Below are 22,529 nucleotides of genomic sequence, written 5' to 3' on the forward strand. Positions count from 1 at the left end.
TTTGACAAATTTGCACACATTCACACAACACTGATTAGTTCACACTTGCAGGAGATTCATAATGCTGTTCTCCTAGTATTAAACTGAACTGAGGCTACTTGTGGATTAGTGTCCAACGCATGGCAGAAACACAGACAGAGTGTCACCAAACCTGAGACATTTAGATCCACACAGGTGCCAGGAGGAGTTGACCCCGACTGCCCTCGCTGAGAAAGAGGATTACAACTTATTTCCCAAAGAATGTTGACTTCTTCCCAAATCTGTAGATTTAGGGGTGATTTTTTCAATAACCCTCATCAAATAAGTCCATTTAACTATAGGAAAGAATTTAGCCGTTTTTAATTAAAGTGGCTTTTGCACATCTCCACTTCAAAACTCTTGACCAGAAGTATGTCCAATGATTTGTGACATTGTTTTTTGTTGGAGTACTGAGAGAGAAACTATGTACTGAAAGATGAGGGACAGTTGTAGGAAGTGGAAATCAAACATATGAAGATGCCATCACTGCTGTTAATTCCAGAGGGTTTAGTAAAACCAACAGGAAAGCACGAGGGTGTATATAAAGCAATTGGGGCTCGAAGGGGAGACTAATGTGATCAAAGCGAACGATCAGCCATAGCTAATTGAAATTAAAGCCCATGAAATGAGAAGGTTAGCGTGGTTCACTGAGGCGCTGAGGATGGGAACACAGATGCCTTGAGGGAGGGCTCAACTGTGCCTGCAAAGAGCTACAAAGCACCCACTCATTCTTTTTACACTGTGGTTATGATATTCCTTAATGTTTGTGATATTTTACAAGCTTGGAGAGAGCATTTAGTCACGATTCAGCTCCGTGGGAAGGCAACAGCTGAATTTTGCTGTCAGGATCTTTTTGAGATGACAGCAAACTTGTTTACCGTCAAAGCCACAGGCTTCATGCATGATTTTAAATCAACCATCAACGAGAATAAGGCTAGAAAAAGTTGTTTAAATTGGTCAGATATTTATACCATATTCAGTGTTTTTTTATCAGTCAAAAACAACCAGATGTCTTCTTTTGTGCTGAAACACTAAAGTAAAACAGTCCATTAAGAGGTGCGACTGGCAAAGTATAAAGGAGAAAGGCAATAATTAACCCTGGGCTTACAATAGCTGAGTGATGATGACCACCATGTAACACATCTGTTCATATTCACCATTTAGGAACTCTTACTCATTTCCTCTACAAAGCAGAGACCTATTATGGAGGAAGTCATTCAATTACAACCAGCCATTCTCCATTCATTTAGGTTATGGCCCAGAAACAGAAAACACAATATGTAGACTATAGTTCATGGTGCTGTATTCGGCGAGCCTTATCTCCTCCAATCTGCTTATCAAACTTAGTCATATTTTAAAACAACATTACATAACAAAGAAGCCGAGAAGCTGAATGAAAAACATAAAAATGCAAGTTTCATTTCTAATTAGCAGGTTTAGTTCGGCTATTAGTTTTTCAGCTATTAATCAAGGTCTAGAGCTCAACAATAAGGATGTGTAATACTATCACTTTCTCTATGAATATGATTACTATTTTATTACTATTTATTAGCAACATGTGTCAGAAAAACATGTATTATGTATGTGTGTATATATATATATATATATAGTAACATATACGTAATGTTTCATTAGTGCATATAAATAAATATAATTTAGAATTTTTACATAATTTAAAATATAAAAACCAAATATATATAAATGAAATACAAATTAATATAAAATAATTTTACAAGAAAATATTAATAATTTACACATTTAAGGATTTCAATAAGACCTTGTTTGGAAATTTAAAAAAAAAATTGAACATTTATTTTACTCTTTCCCCACCATTGACGAGTTATCTCGTCTTTTTGAAGAAACCGCTTCTCCGCCAAAGACAAGTTTTTACGGCTTTTCGTGTTTTCACTGTTATACACTCGGGGGCGCTATTACACTTCTTCTGAACGAGTACAAGTGTTGATAAAAAAAAGAATGCTTTAAGCTAGAATAAAACTGATTGTTTTGTTTAAAAGTAGAGGCTTGGTGTATTGCATATTCAAATATTCATACAGCAAAATATACTGGAGGCCATCAAATTTTAGTGAAAATCACTGGCAGTGGCTGGCAACTTTTTTCAAAAATGCTGGCGGGGAAAGAGTTAACATTTGACAAAAACATTTGAGAATAATAGAAACAAATTAAAAATGAAGGTATTACAGCATAGTATATGGTTCCCCAACTGTTCCAAAACACTCACACTGACCCTTACCCACAGGGGCATCCTCATTTTCAAGCCCTGAGGTTCTATATGCATTTCACTTTTATACACGTAAAAATGAAATCCTGTTTTTCTTTGACTGTGTTAGCTGGACTTGCTACAGTATTCAGTACTAATGAATGCTTTTTATTAAGGGTTTTGTTCAGGTTCAGCAGTGCTATGAGCACAAGCAAAGCTCAGACAAAGAGATTCAGACTCTGGAAATGCCCCTCTTTATAGTCGTGTGGTTCTGTGCAGATGCCAAACACATCTCAGACCTGACATAATACGCTGCAAAAATGCAGACAGCATGGTTTGGGAAGATCTTTCCATAATAAAATGTCAAATATAACTACCCATGCAAAGCAGAGGGAAAATATCCAATACTTAACAATCAAAACACTACGTGAAGAAGAGCATGTAATGCTTTTTAAACAAACCTTACAATTATGGGAAGATCTATAAAAGCGCCAACATGGGGTCATAATGGCAGGCCTTAGAAATAAGTGATTGGTATAAAGGAACAGAAGTACAGAGCTAAAGATTGGGAGGTCTCAGCACGGCAAATAATGAACACGTTTATACTTCGCACGCTCAGTTAACCACAACCAATTCTGTTCTGTTGTCCTGTGTGGTCACAACTGCACCCTTCAACAAAACGCTCCTGACAGATATGGCATCTCCTATACAGAGACCGATAAAGGGAGCGACATGCAAAAAGGTATTACATAAAGCTCTACATCGACATGAGGGTGTAAGGGCTTAACAAGGGCCAATTTAGTTGCGGTTTCCAAATACAACGAGTGTTTTTGGTGCATTATTTTCTAAAAGGCATACGCCAAATATGACAAGCTCATCCTGCATGCATAAAGATGTGCTTCACTTCTCAGTAGTAAACAAGATTTTTTTGGTTATTTCAACCTGAAGCAATTTTTGTCCTATTTCTAAGCTTCTCAAAAGAATCATTCTTCACTTGCCAACAGCAAACAGGCCATTTACAGGCTTGGCATTCATTAAGGTTTGAAGATAACATTTAGTGAGAAAAGATTTCACCAAGCGGGGACGTGCGCTCCACCTTTCTATGCAAAAAAAGGGAAATAAACAGGCTGACTGTTACTGCAGAAAAGGATCAAATCTCCCCAGACTCAATTTCAGCTGCCATTCAAGACCATGAAACTAGCCTTTCTCTGTTTATTTTATTACTGCATCTTATTACAGCCAAGGTGAATTACACAACTGAACAGCCTACTATGAAGCATGAAACTCTTAAAATTAGTCTTAAAGGGATAGTTCACCCAAAAATGACAACTGTCATCATTTACTCCCCCTCATGATGGGTTTCATAACCTTTATTAATTCATTTTCTTCAATATATCGTCATTATTTTTTTTCACAGAAGAAGTCATACAGGTTTGGAATGACATGAGGGTGAGTAAATGACGACAACATTTTATTTTATTTATATTTTTTTCTGGGGGGTGAACTATCCCTTTAAGTAAATGAGAGCATGTAAAATTAAAAGTGGCTTAAAAGTAACGTCTGAGTCAAAGTGATATTGCTTTCTTGTCTGATTCAGCTTAGAGTGCACTGGGAAAGAAACCTGACTCTTTTTCTCTCTCTCCCCCCTTTCCATTCTCCCTCCCTTTCATTCTTGTTTTCTCTCCTCCCCCCTTTCCAAGGAGAGGCTCTTCTAGGCCCAAACGAAGGCCCACAGGCTGAAAAATAAAGAACGAGTCATGCATGGAGGAAGTGGGCCACCATTTCTCCTTAAATACAGCCATAACGATAGATAAATAAAGAAAGCCTGGCTCTTAGGGAGAAAATTAGATTTGGTTCTCTCTTCCCCTCCCACTCCTGGCCTTCTATTTTAGTTGCAAGCAGAGCACAGGCCTTTTTCTGGCCCATGGCTGCAGGAGCAATTCAGATTGCTGAAGGTTTCACGTGCTGTGTGGGAGGTGGAAGGGGTGCTGCTGGGGTCATCAGTGTAGATGAGCCCACATCTTGCACTAACAAAAATGGCAGCAGATTACAAAACATGATGCAAATGACAACAAACTGGTGCCAACGATTCATGAGAAAGAGCAGGCACGGGACAAATCTATCTGACACAGACTGTGAATGTGAATTCCTGTGAGCAGGGCTGACCTTATAAACATGCTTCAGGGCAAGTCCTGATTATACATCTGTATTTAAACCATCTATGCACTGAATAATCACACGCAGTTAATGTATGCAATTACACTAGTAAAGAAAGTTATCTTACCTAACAAACTGGAGAAATAATATATATTTACTATATATATTTGAGCAAAAATCTAAAATTACAGATGTTTTTGTTTGAATCCAGAACAATGGGATATGAAAAAGAATTTCAAGATATTCAAAAATTGACAAAAAGGATAGGCTTTAAGCTATATATTAAAAAATATATATACACATTTCTGAAAAGTAAAATTTTATTGTAAAAAAAAAACACATTTTGCATGATTTTTTTTTGCAGTGCACTGTACTTCACAAAACGTAAAAGTAATAAAGGTAAAAACAAGATTCAACCTATAAACTGACCTCTTGCTATGAATTCAGTTGATAAATGCAAATACACATATCTTTATTCAGACAACGCTGAACTGAAATAGCTATTGTTTCAAAGGTGTCACGCAATGGTTTTCACACAATGTTACATGAGACTACATGTGGCTGTTAGAGCAATGCGTGCAACAGGAATCTCCACAGCCCATTGCAGGCATGCATAAAAAGACCCCACTTAGAAAATGGTCTGCCTTCAATTAACATTATTCACACTTGATCTCAAATCTGTTCACAAGGCTATCTCCACAATCAAGGAGTTTCAGGATATTAAGTAGCTGGAAGTACCCTGTGTTTACTTGAACAACTATTCGTATTCACGACGACATTGAGAGAGGGAAAATAAACTGTAGGCATTAGGTCTGTTTGTGTTTCCGAACACAACCACTAAAAAAAGAGAGGGCTTCTCATAAGAGTCAAGAGCAAGCACAGGCCTCTCCAAGGTTCTCTGTTTTTCATTTGGAGCTTTCTGCTCTTTTTCTCCCTCCACAAATCTGAAAGACCAATACCACAGTAAATTAAGATATATGGATAGAACTGCCTCGCTCCTCGTAGGAGATTTATCTCTGTCTCTGTGTTTAATTGCCCCTGAGACTAATCATGAGTCTGTTCATTCTCTGGGTGTTGTGGAGGGTCAGGGCCAAAAAAAAAGATATTCTACACGTCCCCTCTAAACAACTTAGCAAAAAAAGAAAAAGAAAAAACAGACATAGGCTAAATGTCATAGATCAATTTACTGAATTGTGGTAACAATCCAAGCAGACTTACAAAATGGTTTATTTAAAAATACTCAACAAGTAAGGCAAAATTGCAACAAATAAGTCATCCTGATCAGTTATCAGCTTTGAATATTCAAAGTTTTCAATTCAGTCGGTTATAATTGTTTTAATATATAGTCTATTGATTAATGGCATAATTAATTACATTAATTAATTAATAAATTACAACAGCATTCAAAGGTAAAGTAACTGATTAAAAGTAGAGCCCCAAACATGTATCAAAATTATTAAATGTTTGCAGAAATAAATAGCAATAATGGCAGTAGTAATATTATTTTCTAGCATTGTCAATAGAATTACAATGAATATCCTTTTTTTAATTGCTGTGGTCATTTTAGTTATGATTGTGTCAACAAGCAGAAAACCGATAGTTCTGGAGGGGGAAAATGGGTTATTGGACACTTTAACATAAAATAATCTTTATGCATCTGTCAATGTCTAATGTAAAATATGGCATAAATTTGTTTATTTATTTTTAAGTTTGTAGTAGTAATTCATGCAAAAGAGATCATACAAAAACTCAGTCTGAATGTAAACAACTCAACATTCAGTCAAAGAAAACAGTGAGTAATCTGCCAATTACAATAAAAATGTAGCAAAGTTAATACAAAGACAACATCTCTATAATCAAGGACAATTTGTTTTAATTCAACTACTGACAAAGAAAGGCCAATCCAAGCTACACAACACAAGCAGGTAGTCAACGTGTTTTTTCACGATGCATGTTGGGACTTGACAACAAAACCCAAACACAGATGTTATCAAAGCAACCCCACACAAAAATATAATAAACAATATTGGGCAACGTAGACAAAATGGAGTGATTTACTTTAATGAGGACACGGCTGTTGTATAAAAAGAGAATATAATGTGGAAAAAAGGGCTGGAACAAGAAAATAGCAGACAAGGATGAAAAGAAGCATGTAAAAAACACTGTAGATAATAAATACCTTTCTTAGGTATTGTATTAATTGTCTGGTTCATCTAACGCGTAAATTTTTGCAAAACGAAACCGTGACATGAGAAACAAACTTCCCCCCTCTACTACCGGAAAGAAAATCATCACGCAAATATCCGGAATTCCCACTTAACGTTACCTATTTGATGAAGCCGCTCAAACAACTCAAAATCCTTCCAAATTAGGACTTATGGCTCGTGACGAAGGTCTACTTCAAAGCGTGAATTCTAGAGACTTTCTGTGGTGAGGTTTTAGGTGATTTTCTCCTGCTTTCCAGAACGTTTTTCTCCGGTTTCTATCGTTCTTTTCTTTCTAGTTGTGCCTCTGTGTGAGAGAACATTCCTCTCGTGCGCGTAACGCGATGAGCCCTGATTCAGTCCTCCAATCACAGCAGCGCGCTGCTGCAGCCCTCCAATCACAGCAGCGCGGCCGAGCGCGAGCGTTCTACTCGCAGACCCGAGCGGTGAAAAACAAGCAGGAGAGACGCGCTAGAGAGGGAGAGGACGGATGAATGGGAGGGGGTCATCCAAAACTGAGAGCCGCGGGTGCCATCTGCTGTCAATATGAGGAAGAATATAGTAGTAGTTTAGCGTTTACATTAAAGGGGTCATATAATGCTTTTTTGAATGGGAGGGGGTCATCCAAAACTGAGAGCCGCGGGTGCCATCTGCTGTCAATATGAGGAAGAATATAGTAGTAGTTTAGCTTTTACATTAAAGGGGTCATATGATGCTTTTTTAAAGATCATTATTTTGTGTATTTGGTGTAACACTATTTAAAACTAATAACAAAACAGTAGCTGATTCAGAAGTGCCAGATTGTCATAGCAAAGTCAGAATTACCTCCTCTCCTACACTCTTAAAAATAAAGGTTCTTCACGATGCCATAGAAGAACCTTTTTGTCTAAATGGTTCCATAAAGAACCTTTAACATCTGAAGAACCTTTCTGTTTCACAAAAGGTTCTTTGGGGCGAAAGAAGGTTCTTCAGATTACAAAAAGGTAAGAAAGAGATGGTTCTTTAAAGAACCTTTGACTGAATGGTTCTTTGTGGAACCAAAAATGGCATCGCTTGAAGAACCTTTTGAAGCACCTTTATTTTTAAGAGTGTGGCTTCACGAAACGGTCGTCCATAAAATGCATTGCTGTTCTGTTGTAAGTCATCTTAAAGATTTCTAAATGCATCTACTTTCGGAAGGTCTGCTTCAACACTAACTGCGGTTACTGAAACCACGCCTTCTTTCTTTGCGTGAACATTTGGGCGGCATTATGCAAATATTTCCACATAGTGAGGTAGATATGTGGGGGCGTGTTAGAACGAGCCGTTTTAGGGGGGCGTGGCAGAGTCTTAACTTTGATAAAGAATATCTCTTTGGTTTTGAGACTTTAGTCTTTGCAACTTCAGGGATCTTATCTATGCACAATCAGCTTGTAACACTCCAAAGAGAAAGGAAAACTTGAAATCGCATCATATGGCGATTAATACATATATAAATACATATAAAATAGGTGTCCATTTTTATATAGGCTATTAGTGAACGTACACATAAATGTGTGAAGAACTATGAAAGATGAGCTAAGAGTGAATGACTTATCACTCTGAATTTTAATACCATCTACAGGTCAGTTATTAGTGTTGCAGAAACTGGCTGGGTGAATAGGAATATTGCCAGAATCTACATGTGGTATGAATTTATAGAAACTATGAAATTTTAAAGAATACACCTCCGTTCAAAAGTTTTTTTTTTTATGTTTTAAAAGAATTATCCAATTCTTACCCATGCTGTATTTATTTGATCAAAAATACAGTAAACTTTTAATATATTTTAAAATGTAATTTATTTTTGTGAGGATAACCCGAATTTTCAGCAGCCATTACTCCAGTCTTTAGTGTCACATGATCCTTAAGAAATCATTTTAATATGCTGATTTGGTGCTCAAGAAACTTTTCTATCAATGTTGAAAACAGTTGTGCTGCTTAACATTTTGTGTAAACTGGTCTTTTTTTTCCAAGTCATCTGCAAAAGAGGAGCATTTATTTGGAAAAATATGCATCCTTTTTTAAAGTATTCAATTCTTAAAAATATGTTTTTCTGAAATATTACTGACCCCAGCATTCTCAGCATTCAAATTTAAATGTGGCTAAATTTATCTACGTATAGGAATTTACTAGTGGCCATATTAAAGAACTCTCAAAATAACACTCAAAATAGTTGATCCAATAGAGAAATTAAGAAATGAAATGCAGTAATATCAGAGGTCTTTGTTTCTTGTGTGACTGATCACTGATGAGCTGTATCAGAAAACTTGAAATAATGGCCTTTATGACGCTTTTTGTATTTCTTGGAGCCCCATTCACTTTTATTGCATGGAAAACAGCAGTCAGAACATTCTGTTAAAGTAATCTTTCTCCCTGTCCCATAGAAGAAAGTAAGTCATAGTGGTTTGGAACAAAAGAGTAAATAACAAGTCACAATGACACTTTTATTTATTAGGTTAAAAGTAATAATGTTTTATTCACATTAACAATAGTACATTTGGTTTGTTTTTTAATATGTGCTGTGGTGGATTGCAGTGGATGTGGTACATATATTTGATAATTTCTCTCAGGGTTCTTTACATCAGTAAATCATTCAGGCAATTTATTATTCAGAAATAATTTAGGATAAACAGAGCAGCCAAAAAAGAAAAAGAGAAACATAAAATGAAAACGAAAATGACAAACTGAGCACTATGCACTGTTTTAGTGGCTGAAAGTTACATGAAACAAAAAGACATATGAACATCAAACACAGGAGCTGTGTGTTCACTTACAGGCTTGTTTAGAACTCGAACTCTAACATTCCAGTCGCTACACTACTCCTCTCTGCCTTTTGCACCCTCACTTTACATCGCCTCCAGGTTTCCTTGTTGACTGTTGCCTCAACTCCTCTCCAGTAACTTTGGTTTGCATTTACCCCTGGATGTTAAGGATCTGTGCAGACAGGCCGTGGTGCCAGTTTTTCAGTTTGGCAAATCGTGGGCCTTTTACCTCTGATTCAAACTTCTCCCTGTAGAAAGTATAAAGAAATAAATTAATAAATGATTTAACTTAATCAACAGACCTTTTTGTGCTTGAACCTTATACGTTTAAGGCCTGGTCTTGTCAAAAAGTATGCTTAATTGTACTGAATACGTACTTTAGTGTACTACAACAGTACTTAAATGTAATATATTTTAATGAAATAAAAGGCCTTTTAAGGGCAGGCTATTTAAAGAGTACATTTTCATGACTATGTTTAACACACTTAAATACACTCTTAAAGAGTTAGTTCACTCAACAATGAAAATTAGGCTGCGTTTTACTCACCCCAGAGGCATCCTAGGTGTATATGACTTTCTTTCTTCAGACGAATCCAGATGGATTTATATTAAAAATGGTCTTTGATCTTTCAAGCTCTATCATTGCAGTCAGCGGGTGTTGCATTGCTTCAGTCCAAAAGAAGTTAAATAAAAAATGCCCATCCATAAAAAAAGTCTCACACGGCTCCGAGGGGTGAGCAAAGGCCTCCTATAGCGAACTGATGCGTTTTTGTAAGAAAAATATCCATATTCAAAACGTAATAATCACTTGAATCTAGCTTGCACTCACTGTTGTAAACAGAAGCAGTTCCGCTGGAATGACGTATGAGGTCAGCTTTTCTCATGCGCCGTTCAGAAGTGACGCAAGCGGAAACGCAGCGGAGAGATCAAAACAAAACAACGGTCAAGAATTAGAAGTACAAAATGAGGATTTGTAAAGAAGAATGTCAGAGGATTTTGATATATGTCAAGAGGAGACTGTTTTTCCTTTGATAAAGTAAGGAAACTTTGCTTCCTTTGATCCTGTAAACAAACGTTGGTTTTCACGAGACTCACTGGCGCATGCGCAACACTGATCTCATACGTTATTCCCCCGGAACTGCTTCTGTGTACAACTGCTGGCGCAAGCTAGATTTAAGTGATTATTACGTTTTGAATATGGATATTTTTCTTACAAAAACGCATTGATTCGCTATAGGAGGCCTTTGTTCACCCCCCGGAGCCGTGTGAGACACTTTTTTTTTTTATGCATGGACGTTTTTATTTAACTTCTTTTGGACTGAAGCAATACAACACCCGCTGACTGCAATGATAGAGCTTGAAAGATCAAAGACAATTTATGTAACTCCGACTGGATTCGTCTGAAAGAAGAAAGTCATATACACCTAGGATGTCTCGGGGGTGAGTAAAACGCAGCCTAATTTTCATTTTTGGGTGAACTAACCCTTTAAGTACACTTTGCAATAAAATCAAATTAAAAGTTTTACATTGAAAGTGTTATATTTTAGTAATATTTTGTTGTGCTTTAAAGAAGTTCACTTATATTGATGTGCTGACTAACATACTACAACACATGTAAAGTACTTATAATTTTTAACTTCAGTATTACATTTAAAGTTAATACATTTTAAATGTACTAAATTGCAACTCCATTATAACAAATATATTTAAATACATACGAATTTCAATAGACAATAAATTAAAGAATATTTTAGTTTGCCATAAATGCTTGTTTAAAAAAGTACACTTGTACCATTAGAAGCAATTATGAAAATACATGTAAAGATGTTCTACTTTAGTGGGTCAAAAACACTCTAAAATTCATGTAATTGCAGTTAATATACATTTTAAATAATGCATTTTTATTTTAATGTAAATATCATGCAGTTAAGTGTCCAAAAACATTACATTCAGTTTGCACTTTTAAAGCATAGCATTTCCTCATGAGTTCTCTTTTTAAAAGTATGCTAAAGTGTACTTTTTCACAAGGTTGAAGACAGAACTCAAACAACGTGGATTACCTTGATTTTCTAAGAGCCTCCTCATCTGGATCTTGCACTGTGATAAATAAAAAATGAACACAAGTCAATTGTTACAGGCCTGGTCTCAAAAAATAAAGTATAAACCAATGTTTATCACGCAATCACTGTCATCTTATGTCAGCATGTCTAAAACATGTTCAATTCAAACCAACTTCCATTTCACACAGTGTTGTGATAAAGAAAGGCTGTACTCACAATACTCCGTTCCTGTGATATGAGCAAGGACACGGAAGGACTTGGACTGCAGGTTGGCGGCACGACGGGCCCACTCTGACATCTCCATCTCCTTATTGTCAGGTTTGATCACAGCCTGGTAGACTGGAGAAGCACTGTCCACAAGAGGGTCTTTAATGGGAAGTGAGCTGCTCCCCAACAGAGAGAAAGGGGGAAAAGATGATTAGTTGTTCATCCGAGTTCTCTGAATTTGGGAACATCAAGTTAAATTGACAAAAATCATAATAAAAAACAATATTTGTTGAAGTTATCTCTGAATTAATTCACATATTTGTGAAGATGTGCATAATTTTACTACAGTTCCATTGTAGTGAGAGATCTGTGATGAAAGAATGAATTAGGATTTGATAAAACTGAGTTCCTATATTAGGAGAATGTAAAGCAAAATGTTAGAGGTTATGTAATTCTCCCCTGGCAGATATACTCAGAACATTCATATTTTTCTTTATAGAAGTCCATTTACTTACATATTTCCAACAGTATAACATGGTAATTGAAAAATTACCCAAAACATCCACTTCAATGATTATGCAATCAGCCTTTAACAGAGAATAAAACATGAGACATGAGTCAATGCGGCTGTGATGGATCTAAATAGACTGTGGCTACTTACGCCAAGGGAGATCCAGCGGCGTCATCACCACTGTCAATCACATGATGAACCAGGATGGGAGGGAGCAAGTCAGAGCAATGTCACATGGAAGGATGGGAAATGTAGTGGGGGTGAGGCGAGGATGAGTGATGAGTAATGAGGAATGGGTGATTGGTTGTGGATGGAGTGACATAATTGCAAGCAGAAGAGGGAGGAAAAGCACAGATGAGGTTGATACATATGACCTTGTGGAAGCCTAGAATCAGCCCAGCCTAGATGACCGATAATGAGATCTTACTGTTATAAACACTGCAAACTGAGTAGAATTGCATTGTAATCAAAAACATTAAACTGCACACAAAAATATGCAGTAAAGGAATACCTTACTTTTCCCCAACATCTCATAACAAATTGCAAGAATACACTTTCTTATTTTTAATAAATTGCTGCAGGGATGACTTATTTTTACAGGCCTAAACCCAGAAATGAGTTAGCATTTTAGTTTTTCAGGTTCCATCCTCCTTATTTCATATTTTTTGTTTTTTATAAAGCCTGTGGTTAACATAAACTCAATATATTTTAACATTTTATTCTACAACACTTCAATACATCGGTAATACCCTCTTATGATTTTTCCAAACTTTTACTGGTTTTGTATTGTATTTTTACTGCGTTGTATTTTTTGTTGAGGGAACTAGGGTGATGCTAATGGGTTGGCCAACTAAAATACGTCATCACTGTGTACTTAATATTGCTACATACAGTGGTCCTAAAAAGTATTTAGACACTTAGATGAATAGTTCACTCAAAAATTCTGTTATTTTCTCATTACATTTAGATCAAGCGGAGTGTTAAACCGTGGCAACCAGATCGTTAAGTTAGTGAGGTGCACCGGATCAATCTAATTCATGAATATATTGCTCAGGGCTGTGCTTCTCAAAAGCAAAGTTTAAGTACACTGTAGAAACCACTGGCATTAATGATTACTACAATCTACTTATGCTCACAATGCTTTTGGGAAATGCATCCCAGACCACTTTTTGGTACTGGATCAATCAAGTCATTTAAAGGATGAAACTCAATAGAATTATTTGTTACTGTATTGAACACCACTATACATGAAAAACTATTCATAAGATGTAGCATTTGAGTTACTGTACTTTTCATGATTTCCAAGTTTTCCTTCACTTTCATTGTACTAAAAAGAGCAGTATGGAGGCTTATTTCTGCCACAGGAAAAATTAAAAAAGTTGGTGACTTTTCATATCACAATTCTGTCTCTTTTTTTAGAATTGTAAGATATGAACTCAGATTTGCATGATATAAACTCAAAATTCTGAGAAAAAAAGAATTCGGAGTTAGAGTAAGCAAATAATAACAGAATTTACATTTTGAGTGAACTTATTCCTTTAAAAACATCACTGCATTAAATATTGAAATATAATACTGTTTCTAATGCAATGACAGTCATGTAGTGTGGCGTAAATGTCCATTTTGGGGCCACTGCATCACTTACCTCAGCTCTCACCTAAGCATCAGTGTAGTAAAAAGTGAAGTGCTGGACAGGAATGGAAGACCTACCTCATCTCGTTTCCTCTGGCTTGGGCCTGACCAGCAATGGCATCCATAATGGCATCCTGAGAATACATACTAATAGGAGTGTTGTACTGGGCATGGATGATAGTAGCCTTCCCACCAGGACCCTTGACCTCGATAGGCTTGTGAGTGGACAAAGCTGAGTCCTTCAGTGCGATGGGGTTGAAGCTGGGAACATACTCTTGGCTGTCAGAGTTCAGGTGTGGGAGTGTCAGGGGGGCGACAGTGTAGAGGCGGGTGGGTGATGGTGAGGAGCCAGAAATATCAGTGAAAATAGGGAGATAGATATGATTTGACAGTGAGAACAGTTTGATTTAGACTTGACTTACCTAATGCTTCTGTATCATTAAACAGTAATGAGTTTTGCATTACTAGTTTAGATGTTTCTGAAGTTAAATGGTTTGCACCAGCCATTAGTTTTACATTCTAATGAAATCCCATGTGTAAAAACACAATGTCCTGTATAACAAATGCATCTGGGCTTCCTAATTGTAAAAATGCACATGGCATGCAATAGTTCCCATTATGATACGCCAAAAAAAAAAAAACATGCAAAGACTCATTGAACAATAAAACTATAACCAAAACCCAACAACAGATGTATCTAGTTTAAACACTTAACTCAAAAGCATTTAACATTTCATCATGTCCGAAATGTCAACTTGTTCAAAATATATTTTGAACATTCGGGAATTTAAAATATAAGCATGCAAACCACAACCACAGTACTGCATGTGGCCATGCTTCAGAGCACTCAGATTCACACGCAACTCTGGAGATTTTATATTCAAAACTGTTACTGACTTGGCAGCTGTGTTGGCAATGACCTGAGACGACATAGAGGAATATAGACAGAAAAAAAGATAAACAAAAGAGGCAATGTTAGCCTTGGTTTGGCAATGTGCTAAATGATAATGAATCCATGTCCATGTAAATTAGCAGGAAAAAAACAACAACATGGAATGCAAATGCTTCACTTTGTCTAAAGAACTTGAACCTGAAATATGAATATATTTTACCTGTTAAAGGACAGTTCACCCTGTTATTTTCACTTTCATGTAATTTAACCTGTATGACTCATTTTTTTGTGTAACACAAAAAGAAGATACAGTGAAAATTGTCACAGGTTTTCAGTATTCTACAAAATATCATCTTTTGTGCTCTTCAAACAAAAGAAAGTAGTACATATTTGAAATGACCTATGGGTGAGTAAATGATCAGAGTCATTAAATAACATTTAAATATATTCAGGAATTCTTGTAATCTGTTGTGCCATGATGTAGAGTAGATGATGGTTATTACTGGTCACATTTCTCATGAGAATGACATTCTGGTTTGTTCCTAGAACAGATTGATTGACAGGAACAGGAGTTTGGTTGCAGCGGGACACACGGAAAACACTGGAGCTACATAACACTCATACTCCCATTGAACCAAATAACCAATCCAGTCGTGTTATTGTTAACTTGAAAAAATTGTTTTTGTTCATTGAAATAAAGCGGAAATAACAGAATATAAATGTTAAATTAATAATATAGAAATATTGCCTGGGCAGCCAACAGAAATAAGTTCAAGAACTTAGAACTAAAATGACTTAAACTAAAAGCTAAGTAAATAAATAAATAAAAATGACAAAAGCACATAACAAATTAAATAAACATTACTTAAAATATATAAAATAAAAATATAAAATATAAATATATATATAAAAGCTATGTCAAAATATTAACAAATACAATACATATAAATAATCCTAAAATAACATTTAACCAATCACAACTCAAAGACACGTATTGCTAGTTGCATGACAACAAGGATCAAAATTTAGAGAGTACGTATCAGTCCACTCGTACACCTAGATTAACCAAAGTCAATGGATGCACGTGCCCTGCTCAGCTGTGCACGTGATGTTGCCTAGCGGGAATTCTGATCCTGTGAGCTGCAAATAGAGGATGGAATACGTGATGGAATCATTGCGGTAGGACTTCATTTGGGATATACTGTTACAGGAGCTGTGACATTCTGAGCAGGTTAAAAGAGCCAACGAGTGCACATTTGCACCCATGTTCAATTACGGCTCAACTTGGGCCCTGTGGGAATATCCTCACATGCTGCTCTGACAATGATTTAGGAAGACCTCTTATGAAGCTACTAAATGATGCCAACACATTAAAAAGATGAAAGCACCATCGTTAACATGTTGGCATTATTTATAAGCCAGTTTATAAAAGCTTGGCAATCCTCATCTAATCGCAGGAGATGTAGCTCTTACACGACTAAAATAACCATAGTATGGTGTCATTTGGACACAGCTTACATTCATAGATACAGATACGACTTGGCCAGACCCTGCTCGTGTTGCAGGATGGGGGTCAGGTGAGCCTTATGGACCACTGGTCCTAGTTCTGCCAAGCACATTCCCAGCTGATCCGTTGCATGTGAGAGTGGAATGTGCAGAGGTAATGACGGAATGTTCTGAGTATTCTTTGCCACAGTTTTGTTAAAGGTAATGCAGGGATACAGGTGAGGCTAGCCAATGCCTCCATGACCTGTTAGTGAACTAGCTTGTTAAAGCAGATTTGGTGGATGTGCTCATTAAGATACAGATTTGTGGGTTAGGCATCACATTACCTACCCCAGCAGTGGCAGGCCATTTAGACTGTCTTGTTGCATTGCCATTTCCCTTAAAGTTTCTGCTGAATACAGGCCTACGGGAGAATTATACTGTCCCATCTGGTTTGGGGTGGTTTTTGGCCCTTGCCTGAATGGCAAATAAGTAGGGACAGGGCTTTTAGCAGGAGAATGAATTACAGGTTGGATATTCTCCTGAGGTTTCTCCTCAGTGTTTGGAATGAGAGATTTTTTGGAAGGTTTTTTGGCCAGGAGGATGCCATATTTTTTGACAGGTTTCTCTTCATCTTCTCCTTCCTCAGTTTCCGTGGTTTCCTTATTGTAAATAAACCATTAGATCAGATAAACAAATGAACCATTAGCCAAAATGGCAAGGCATAGAAGAAAAAGATGGTTAGAAAAGAGGCAAATGAGGCTTGAAGAAACACTCTAGATCAGAATTCATCTGGCAACAACAATGCAAATGAGTACTGGACCAGCAGGAAACTTATAAGGATTTCAAATGAAGTGCTTACTGTTGCTTGACCAGCAAATGCCTGTAGAGGGAGTTAAGTGTCAGCTTTACAGAGAATGTTTGTTGTCACAATCCCTCCACTCTTTTCCTTCTCTCTATGATATGGGCTTGGAAACTCCCATGACTGATTAAGAGGATTATAAAGAAATGGCTGGCCTATTACAAAAAATTATCATTTGGTTTTCTTCAACATGTTTGTCCCCTCCATACAGTCCAGTTATATTTTACACCACACTGATAAAATATCAACGACATAAACCAATTTGTTTACTGTGCCTACTTGGCATAGGAAACAGATGGACAGAACATGACTTTACCTTCTGGTGAGGGATAATTGGCATGGGTGAGTCCATTCTTGGAGTGGCTGTGGGTACAGGAGCGGGACGTCTCGACCTGGGACCAATACAGAATTCAGAGCAAAGGTCAATCATGCAAAAACATTAAGCTTTTGTTTTTCATGAGTCAACTTCTCCCTTCGTTAATTATTAATATGATTAATTATTGGTTGTAAACATTAATGTTTTATCGTCATATTACATTTTTTTTATATTATTATAAAAAATTGTCTTTGATCCTTGATAAGAAAAATATCCATATTCAAAGCGTAATTATCACTTTAATCTATAGCTTGCACCAACAGTTGTACATGGAAGCATCTCCGGGCGGATGATGTATGAAGCGGAAGCACAGGGGAGAGATCAAAACAAAACAACGGTCATGAATTAGAAGTACAAATCAAGGATTTGTAAAGAAGAATGTCGGAGGATTCCGATATAAGCCAAGAGGAGGCTGGTTTTCCTTTGCTACAGTAAGGAAACTTTGCTTCCTTTGCTCGTGTTAACAAACGTTGATTTTCACGAGACTCACTGGCGCATTCGCAACGCCGACATCTTACGTCATCAGCCTAGAATTGCTTCCATGTACAACTGTTGACGCAAGCTAGATTAAAGTGATTATTAAGTTTTGAATATGGATATTTTTCTTACAAAATCTCATTGATTCGCTACAGGAGGACATTGTTCACCCCCCGGAGCTGTGTGAGACACTTTTTATTATGAATGGATGTGCTTTATTTAACTTCTTTTGGACTGATGCACTGCAATACCCGCTGACTGCCATTAAACAGCTTGAAAGATCAAAGACAATTTTTAATATAACTCCAATTGGATTAGTCTGAAAGAAGAAAGTCATATACACCTAGGATGCCTTGAGGGTGAGTAATTCATAGACTAATTTTCATTTTTGGGTGAACTGACCCTTTAAGGTCCTCTATTACAAATACTTATGTACATATTTTTTTAGTGTGTAAATATATATATATATATATAAAATACAATTATAAAATACATTTTATTATAAATTATATTTGTAATAATTGAAATAATAATTGAATTGGCACAATAATTAAAAAAAAAAATTGTTCTTGAACTGGCCATAAGTTCCTGATCAATGTTCCATATGATTTGAGAATGATATAATTATTCTGATCCAATGCAAGCAAGAACATCTGACCATCTGTACAAAAGAGTTCACGTGTCCAATGACACAAATTTGCTTAATTCATTAGTGGTGTAGAAATACTTCACAATTTTAAATATTATTCTAAAACAAAAGTCTTTCATTTATAGTTCAAAAGTTTGGGGTCAGTAAGATTAAAACAGCAAGGATGCATTCAATTTATCAAAAGCCATAGTAAGGACAATTACATTGTTACATAAGCTTTCAATTCCAAATAAATACTGTTCTTTTGAACTTTCTATTTAACTAAGAAAGTAAAGGTTACCACAATTGTTTTCAACATTGATAATAATAAGAAATATTTCTTAAGCACCAAATCAGCATATTAGAATGGTTTCTGAAGGATCATGTGACATGTGGCATCATGTGGCTGATGAAAATTTAACTTCAGTCACTGGATTACATTTTAAAATACATTAAAACAGAAAACAGTTATCTTAAAGTGTAATAGTATTTCACAATATAACTGTCTTTATTGTAGACAGATAAACATATTTCAAAAACATAAAAAATATTCAGACCCCTAAACATTGTTTGAATGTTGGGGCACATCTCTCAAAGACACAGTTCTCATTAAGTCAGAGACAAAAAGGCTATAATGAATCTCCAAAAACTCATCATTTGACCTTATCCCTGTGGACAGGACCTGAAATCATGTCGCGTTTCAATTTTCTAGATTTTTTAAATTTTCTCAATTTTCTTGGCCCAATAAAATCTTAAACAACAAGAAGAAGCACTCATTGAGTGAGTATCTTGTAAAACGCCAGCAGCGTTGCTGTATAAGCAGTAACACTGGGGGGCTCTTCACAAGCCACTAGGCGTGAGAAATTTCTCGGAATCCATCAAGTGAAGTCCAGGGAAAGCACATTGCTGAAAATACATGTGTACCCTGTCACTCCTCCTGAGATGCTTTTGATTGGAGAGGATCATGGAAAGATGGTGCAAAATTACATCAATCGGTCAATGATAAATCTGTTATATCTACCAAATCAAATTAAATGCAGCCAATATCTACCATATAATATACAATAACACTAATATCCACATGTATATGAGAACGTCTTCCACCTTGTTCCAACGAATAAAGGTGGTTGTTGTCAATAAATAAGGAGAATCAACTAAGCTTCTGAAAATCACTCACGACTGAAAGACAGAGACAGAGGAGGAGTAGCTTATAAAAGTGAACACTAGAGCCAGCATTAAGAAATGTCACAGGGTAGCTGAGGTATTGTGAGTAACATTTCTTCTTTTTGCTGTAGTGCAGGCGGCCACATGAAATAACTTAATCTTCTTTCGGATAGAGCCTTTGGGGTGTCCGTACTAATTTAATAAACTATATTAAAAAGGTATATAAAAAGTCTCCTGAATTTAATTTCTCCTTCCCCCTAAACATCAATGCCTTTCATTGTGCATGCTGGCAACCTGAAGGACTACATGATACCCAGGTGATTTATCACAGACACGTTTTTGAATTCAGTTGTCCTGTCAGTATATTTGTATGCTAACCATCACTCGTAGTCTGTGTCAGCTCAACTGTGACTGCTTATATCACTCATGGAGCTGTTTAATTGCAGACAACTTTGTTTGCTTGCCAGACTTGTCTGCTGCCAAAGTAAATGAGATGCATTGCTGATGCCCTCTGAGAAAACCCATTCACCAATGAACATAATGGGAAATCGTTGGATGGAAAGACTAACATGTAGTTTAGTTTGAAGGAAATAAAGTAAGTAAAAAGTCATCAAAAACATAAAACGCATCAAAAGGTTCTGGTGGTGTTAAGGTTTACCTCTGCATGGTGAGGTTGAGTTTGGTGGTGGCTGCCTTTATCTTGTTTTGGGCCTCCAGATGGGTCATGCCCTCAGTGCTGACCCCATCGATCGCTGTAATTATGTCACCCTGATTGAGGTTTCCACTTGCTGCCTTGCTGCCTTGTGTGATCTGTGGAAAGATATCAGACATTCATTAAATAATTACAAATGACAGCACAGATTGAATTTTATACACACAAAAATCCAATGGAAAATCATCATGGCTATAGAAACGGATTCTGTATTGTTTGTTTGTTTATTGATAATTACTATCGAATTCATTTTCACACACTATGCTTGCAACAGTACACATATTTGCATGGAACATCAGTAACATTTAACTGATAACTTGTCACTATCAAGTGCATTAGCTGATTCTGAGCAGCCAAACATAAACAATGTTCTCCTCTTTACAAAAAAATGCTTAAACTAAATTTATTACATTTGGGATCTTGAAAATCTGTGAAAATCTTTAAAAATTAGAAGTGTTCCTTGAGTGATCTTCTAGCAAGAGCTCTTGAAAAAACGACAGCATCATTGCTGTATAGGCACAATGGAGCAGAAGCACTGGAGGGCTTTTCACAAGTTCATATAGGCATAAGCCATACCAAACATGAACGATATTTTCTTCTTTAGTGAGATTTCTTTTAAAATATTTGCTCAGAGTATCCATTTGCAGCTTAGTTCTTTTGTATCTTCAGACATACATCTGAACAAACGTCTTCAATTATTCAATTAGAATGAAGTGATTAGAATGACCGTAGGACATAAGTGATGTGTGCTAAACATTTATAAAAATGTTTCTGAATGGGCATCAAATACAAATCAAAACATACTGTCAGACTCTGTTCCATGTTTTGTGTGTGTCTTGCTCCCCATGTGCCTTCTTATGCCCTTATTTGGTTAGTTTCCTGTTCCTGTCCTGATTAAGTTAATTTGTCCCAGGTGTTTCCATTGATGTTTCATTGCTCCCAGGTGTGTCTCGTCATCCCCTCCTCCTGTGTGTATTTAATGTGTTCCCAGTCCCTAGTTTTCTGTCCGCTGTTAAATGAGTTTGTCTCCCTTGGTTCATGGAAATAAAGTCTTGTTAAAGTATTCTCTAGCGTCTCCTCGTTCCTCGTGTGTGTGCACCGTGACAGAACAGCGGACCCAAACCGAAAGTGAGTGGCGACTTTTTCCTCGCGTTTGTTTTCCCCCGGCTTTTTGAAAGTTTTTTTGTTTCCTAGTTTTCCCCCCCGCGGTGATGGAAATTGCCGCTCACGTCGCCGCCCTAGCTCGCCTCGATCTCCCCTTCTACGAGTACGCCAGGGAGTTCTGCAAGCTCGCTGAGGTGACGCGTTAGGGGACGCCGTCCTCAATCAGCTGTTCTGGCTCGGGGCTAACTACCATCGCCCTGTGGATCTCCCAGACACCACTGGACTAACTTGGAGGGAAGGAGTTTTCCGGTGTCTGGGGAGTGTCCGGTCCCGAGCCAGAACCAGTCCGCCGCCGTCCGCGGCTTCCCCAAGTCAGCCGAAGGACGTTAGTGTGGCAAGCCCCAAGGACGTTAGTGTGGCAAGCCCCACGAACGAATATGTGCCAGCTCCAGTCCCAGAGCTCACTCCGGCTCCAGCCCCAAACCTCACTCCAGTCCCAGCTCCTCGAAGGTGCTTTGCTGTCCCTGCTCCTCCAGAGCGCCCTCCAGTGCCAGCACCACGGAAGTGCTACCCTGTTCCCCAGTATAGCCCACGAAGGGCTCCTGATTCCCCAGTCAAGCCCGGGAAGGGCTCCTGTTCCCCAGTCAAGCCCGGGAAGGGCTCCTGTCCCCGAGTGTAGCCCAGGGAGGGCTTCTGATTCCCCGGTTCAGCCCAGGGAGGGTTCCTGATCCCCCGTTCAGCCCAGGGAGGGCTCCAGGCCCCCGAATACAACCCCCTACATTTCTCCCAAGTATTTTTTTGTGGGGGGGGTACTATGGCTCCAGCCGTAGAGGCTGGGGCCGCGGCCTCGGAGGCGGCTCCGCCATGGCCTCCCGAGTCCCCTGCTCCGCCATGGCCTCCCGAGTCCCCTGCTCCGCCATGGCCTCCCGAGTCCCCTGCTCCGCCATGGCCTCCCGAGTCCCCTGCTCCGCCATGGCCTCCCGAGTCCCCTGCTCCGCCATGGCCTCCCGAGTCCCCTGCTCCGCCATGGCCTCCCGAG

At 37.7% G+C, this 22,529-nt stretch overlaps 1 protein-coding gene and 1 long non-coding RNA gene across 2 annotated transcripts in view; both read right to left on the minus strand.

Moving 5' to 3' along the window:
• Positions 1-7,092, minus strand: part of LOC107552746 (uncharacterized) — a 9,243-nt gene extending 2,151 nt beyond the window's left edge. The window contains exon 1 of the long non-coding RNA XR_001604890.1: positions 6,720-7,092. This is a non-coding gene — a long non-coding RNA (uncharacterized lncRNA). The remainder of the gene's footprint in view (positions 1-6,719) is intronic.
• A 2,087-nt stretch (positions 7,093-9,179) lies between these two features.
• ldb3b (LIM domain binding 3b) overlaps positions 9,180-22,529 on the minus strand; it is a 21,668-nt gene continuing 8,318 nt past the window's right edge. The window contains exons 3-10 of the mRNA XM_016234716.1: positions 20,333-20,484; positions 17,346-17,421; positions 14,688-14,710; positions 13,869-14,069; positions 12,309-12,338; positions 11,657-11,823; positions 11,441-11,477; positions 9,180-9,628 (exon numbers count right to left, since the gene is read on the minus strand). Coding sequence (XP_016090202.1) covers positions 9,532-9,628; positions 11,441-11,477; positions 11,657-11,823; positions 12,309-12,338; positions 13,869-14,069; positions 14,688-14,710; positions 17,346-17,421; positions 20,333-20,484 — 783 coding nt within the window. The 3' untranslated portion in view covers positions 9,180-9,531. The remainder of the gene's footprint in view (positions 9,629-11,440; positions 11,478-11,656; positions 11,824-12,308; positions 12,339-13,868; positions 14,070-14,687; positions 14,711-17,345; positions 17,422-20,332; positions 20,485-22,529) is intronic.

Source organism: Sinocyclocheilus grahami, unplaced genomic scaffold (assembly GCF_001515645.1).
Source record: "Sinocyclocheilus grahami isolate Dianchi unplaced genomic scaffold, SAMN03320097.WGS_v1.1 scaffold457.1, whole genome shotgun sequence".
Taxonomy (NCBI): Eukaryota; Metazoa; Chordata; class Actinopteri; order Cypriniformes; family Cyprinidae; genus Sinocyclocheilus; species Sinocyclocheilus grahami.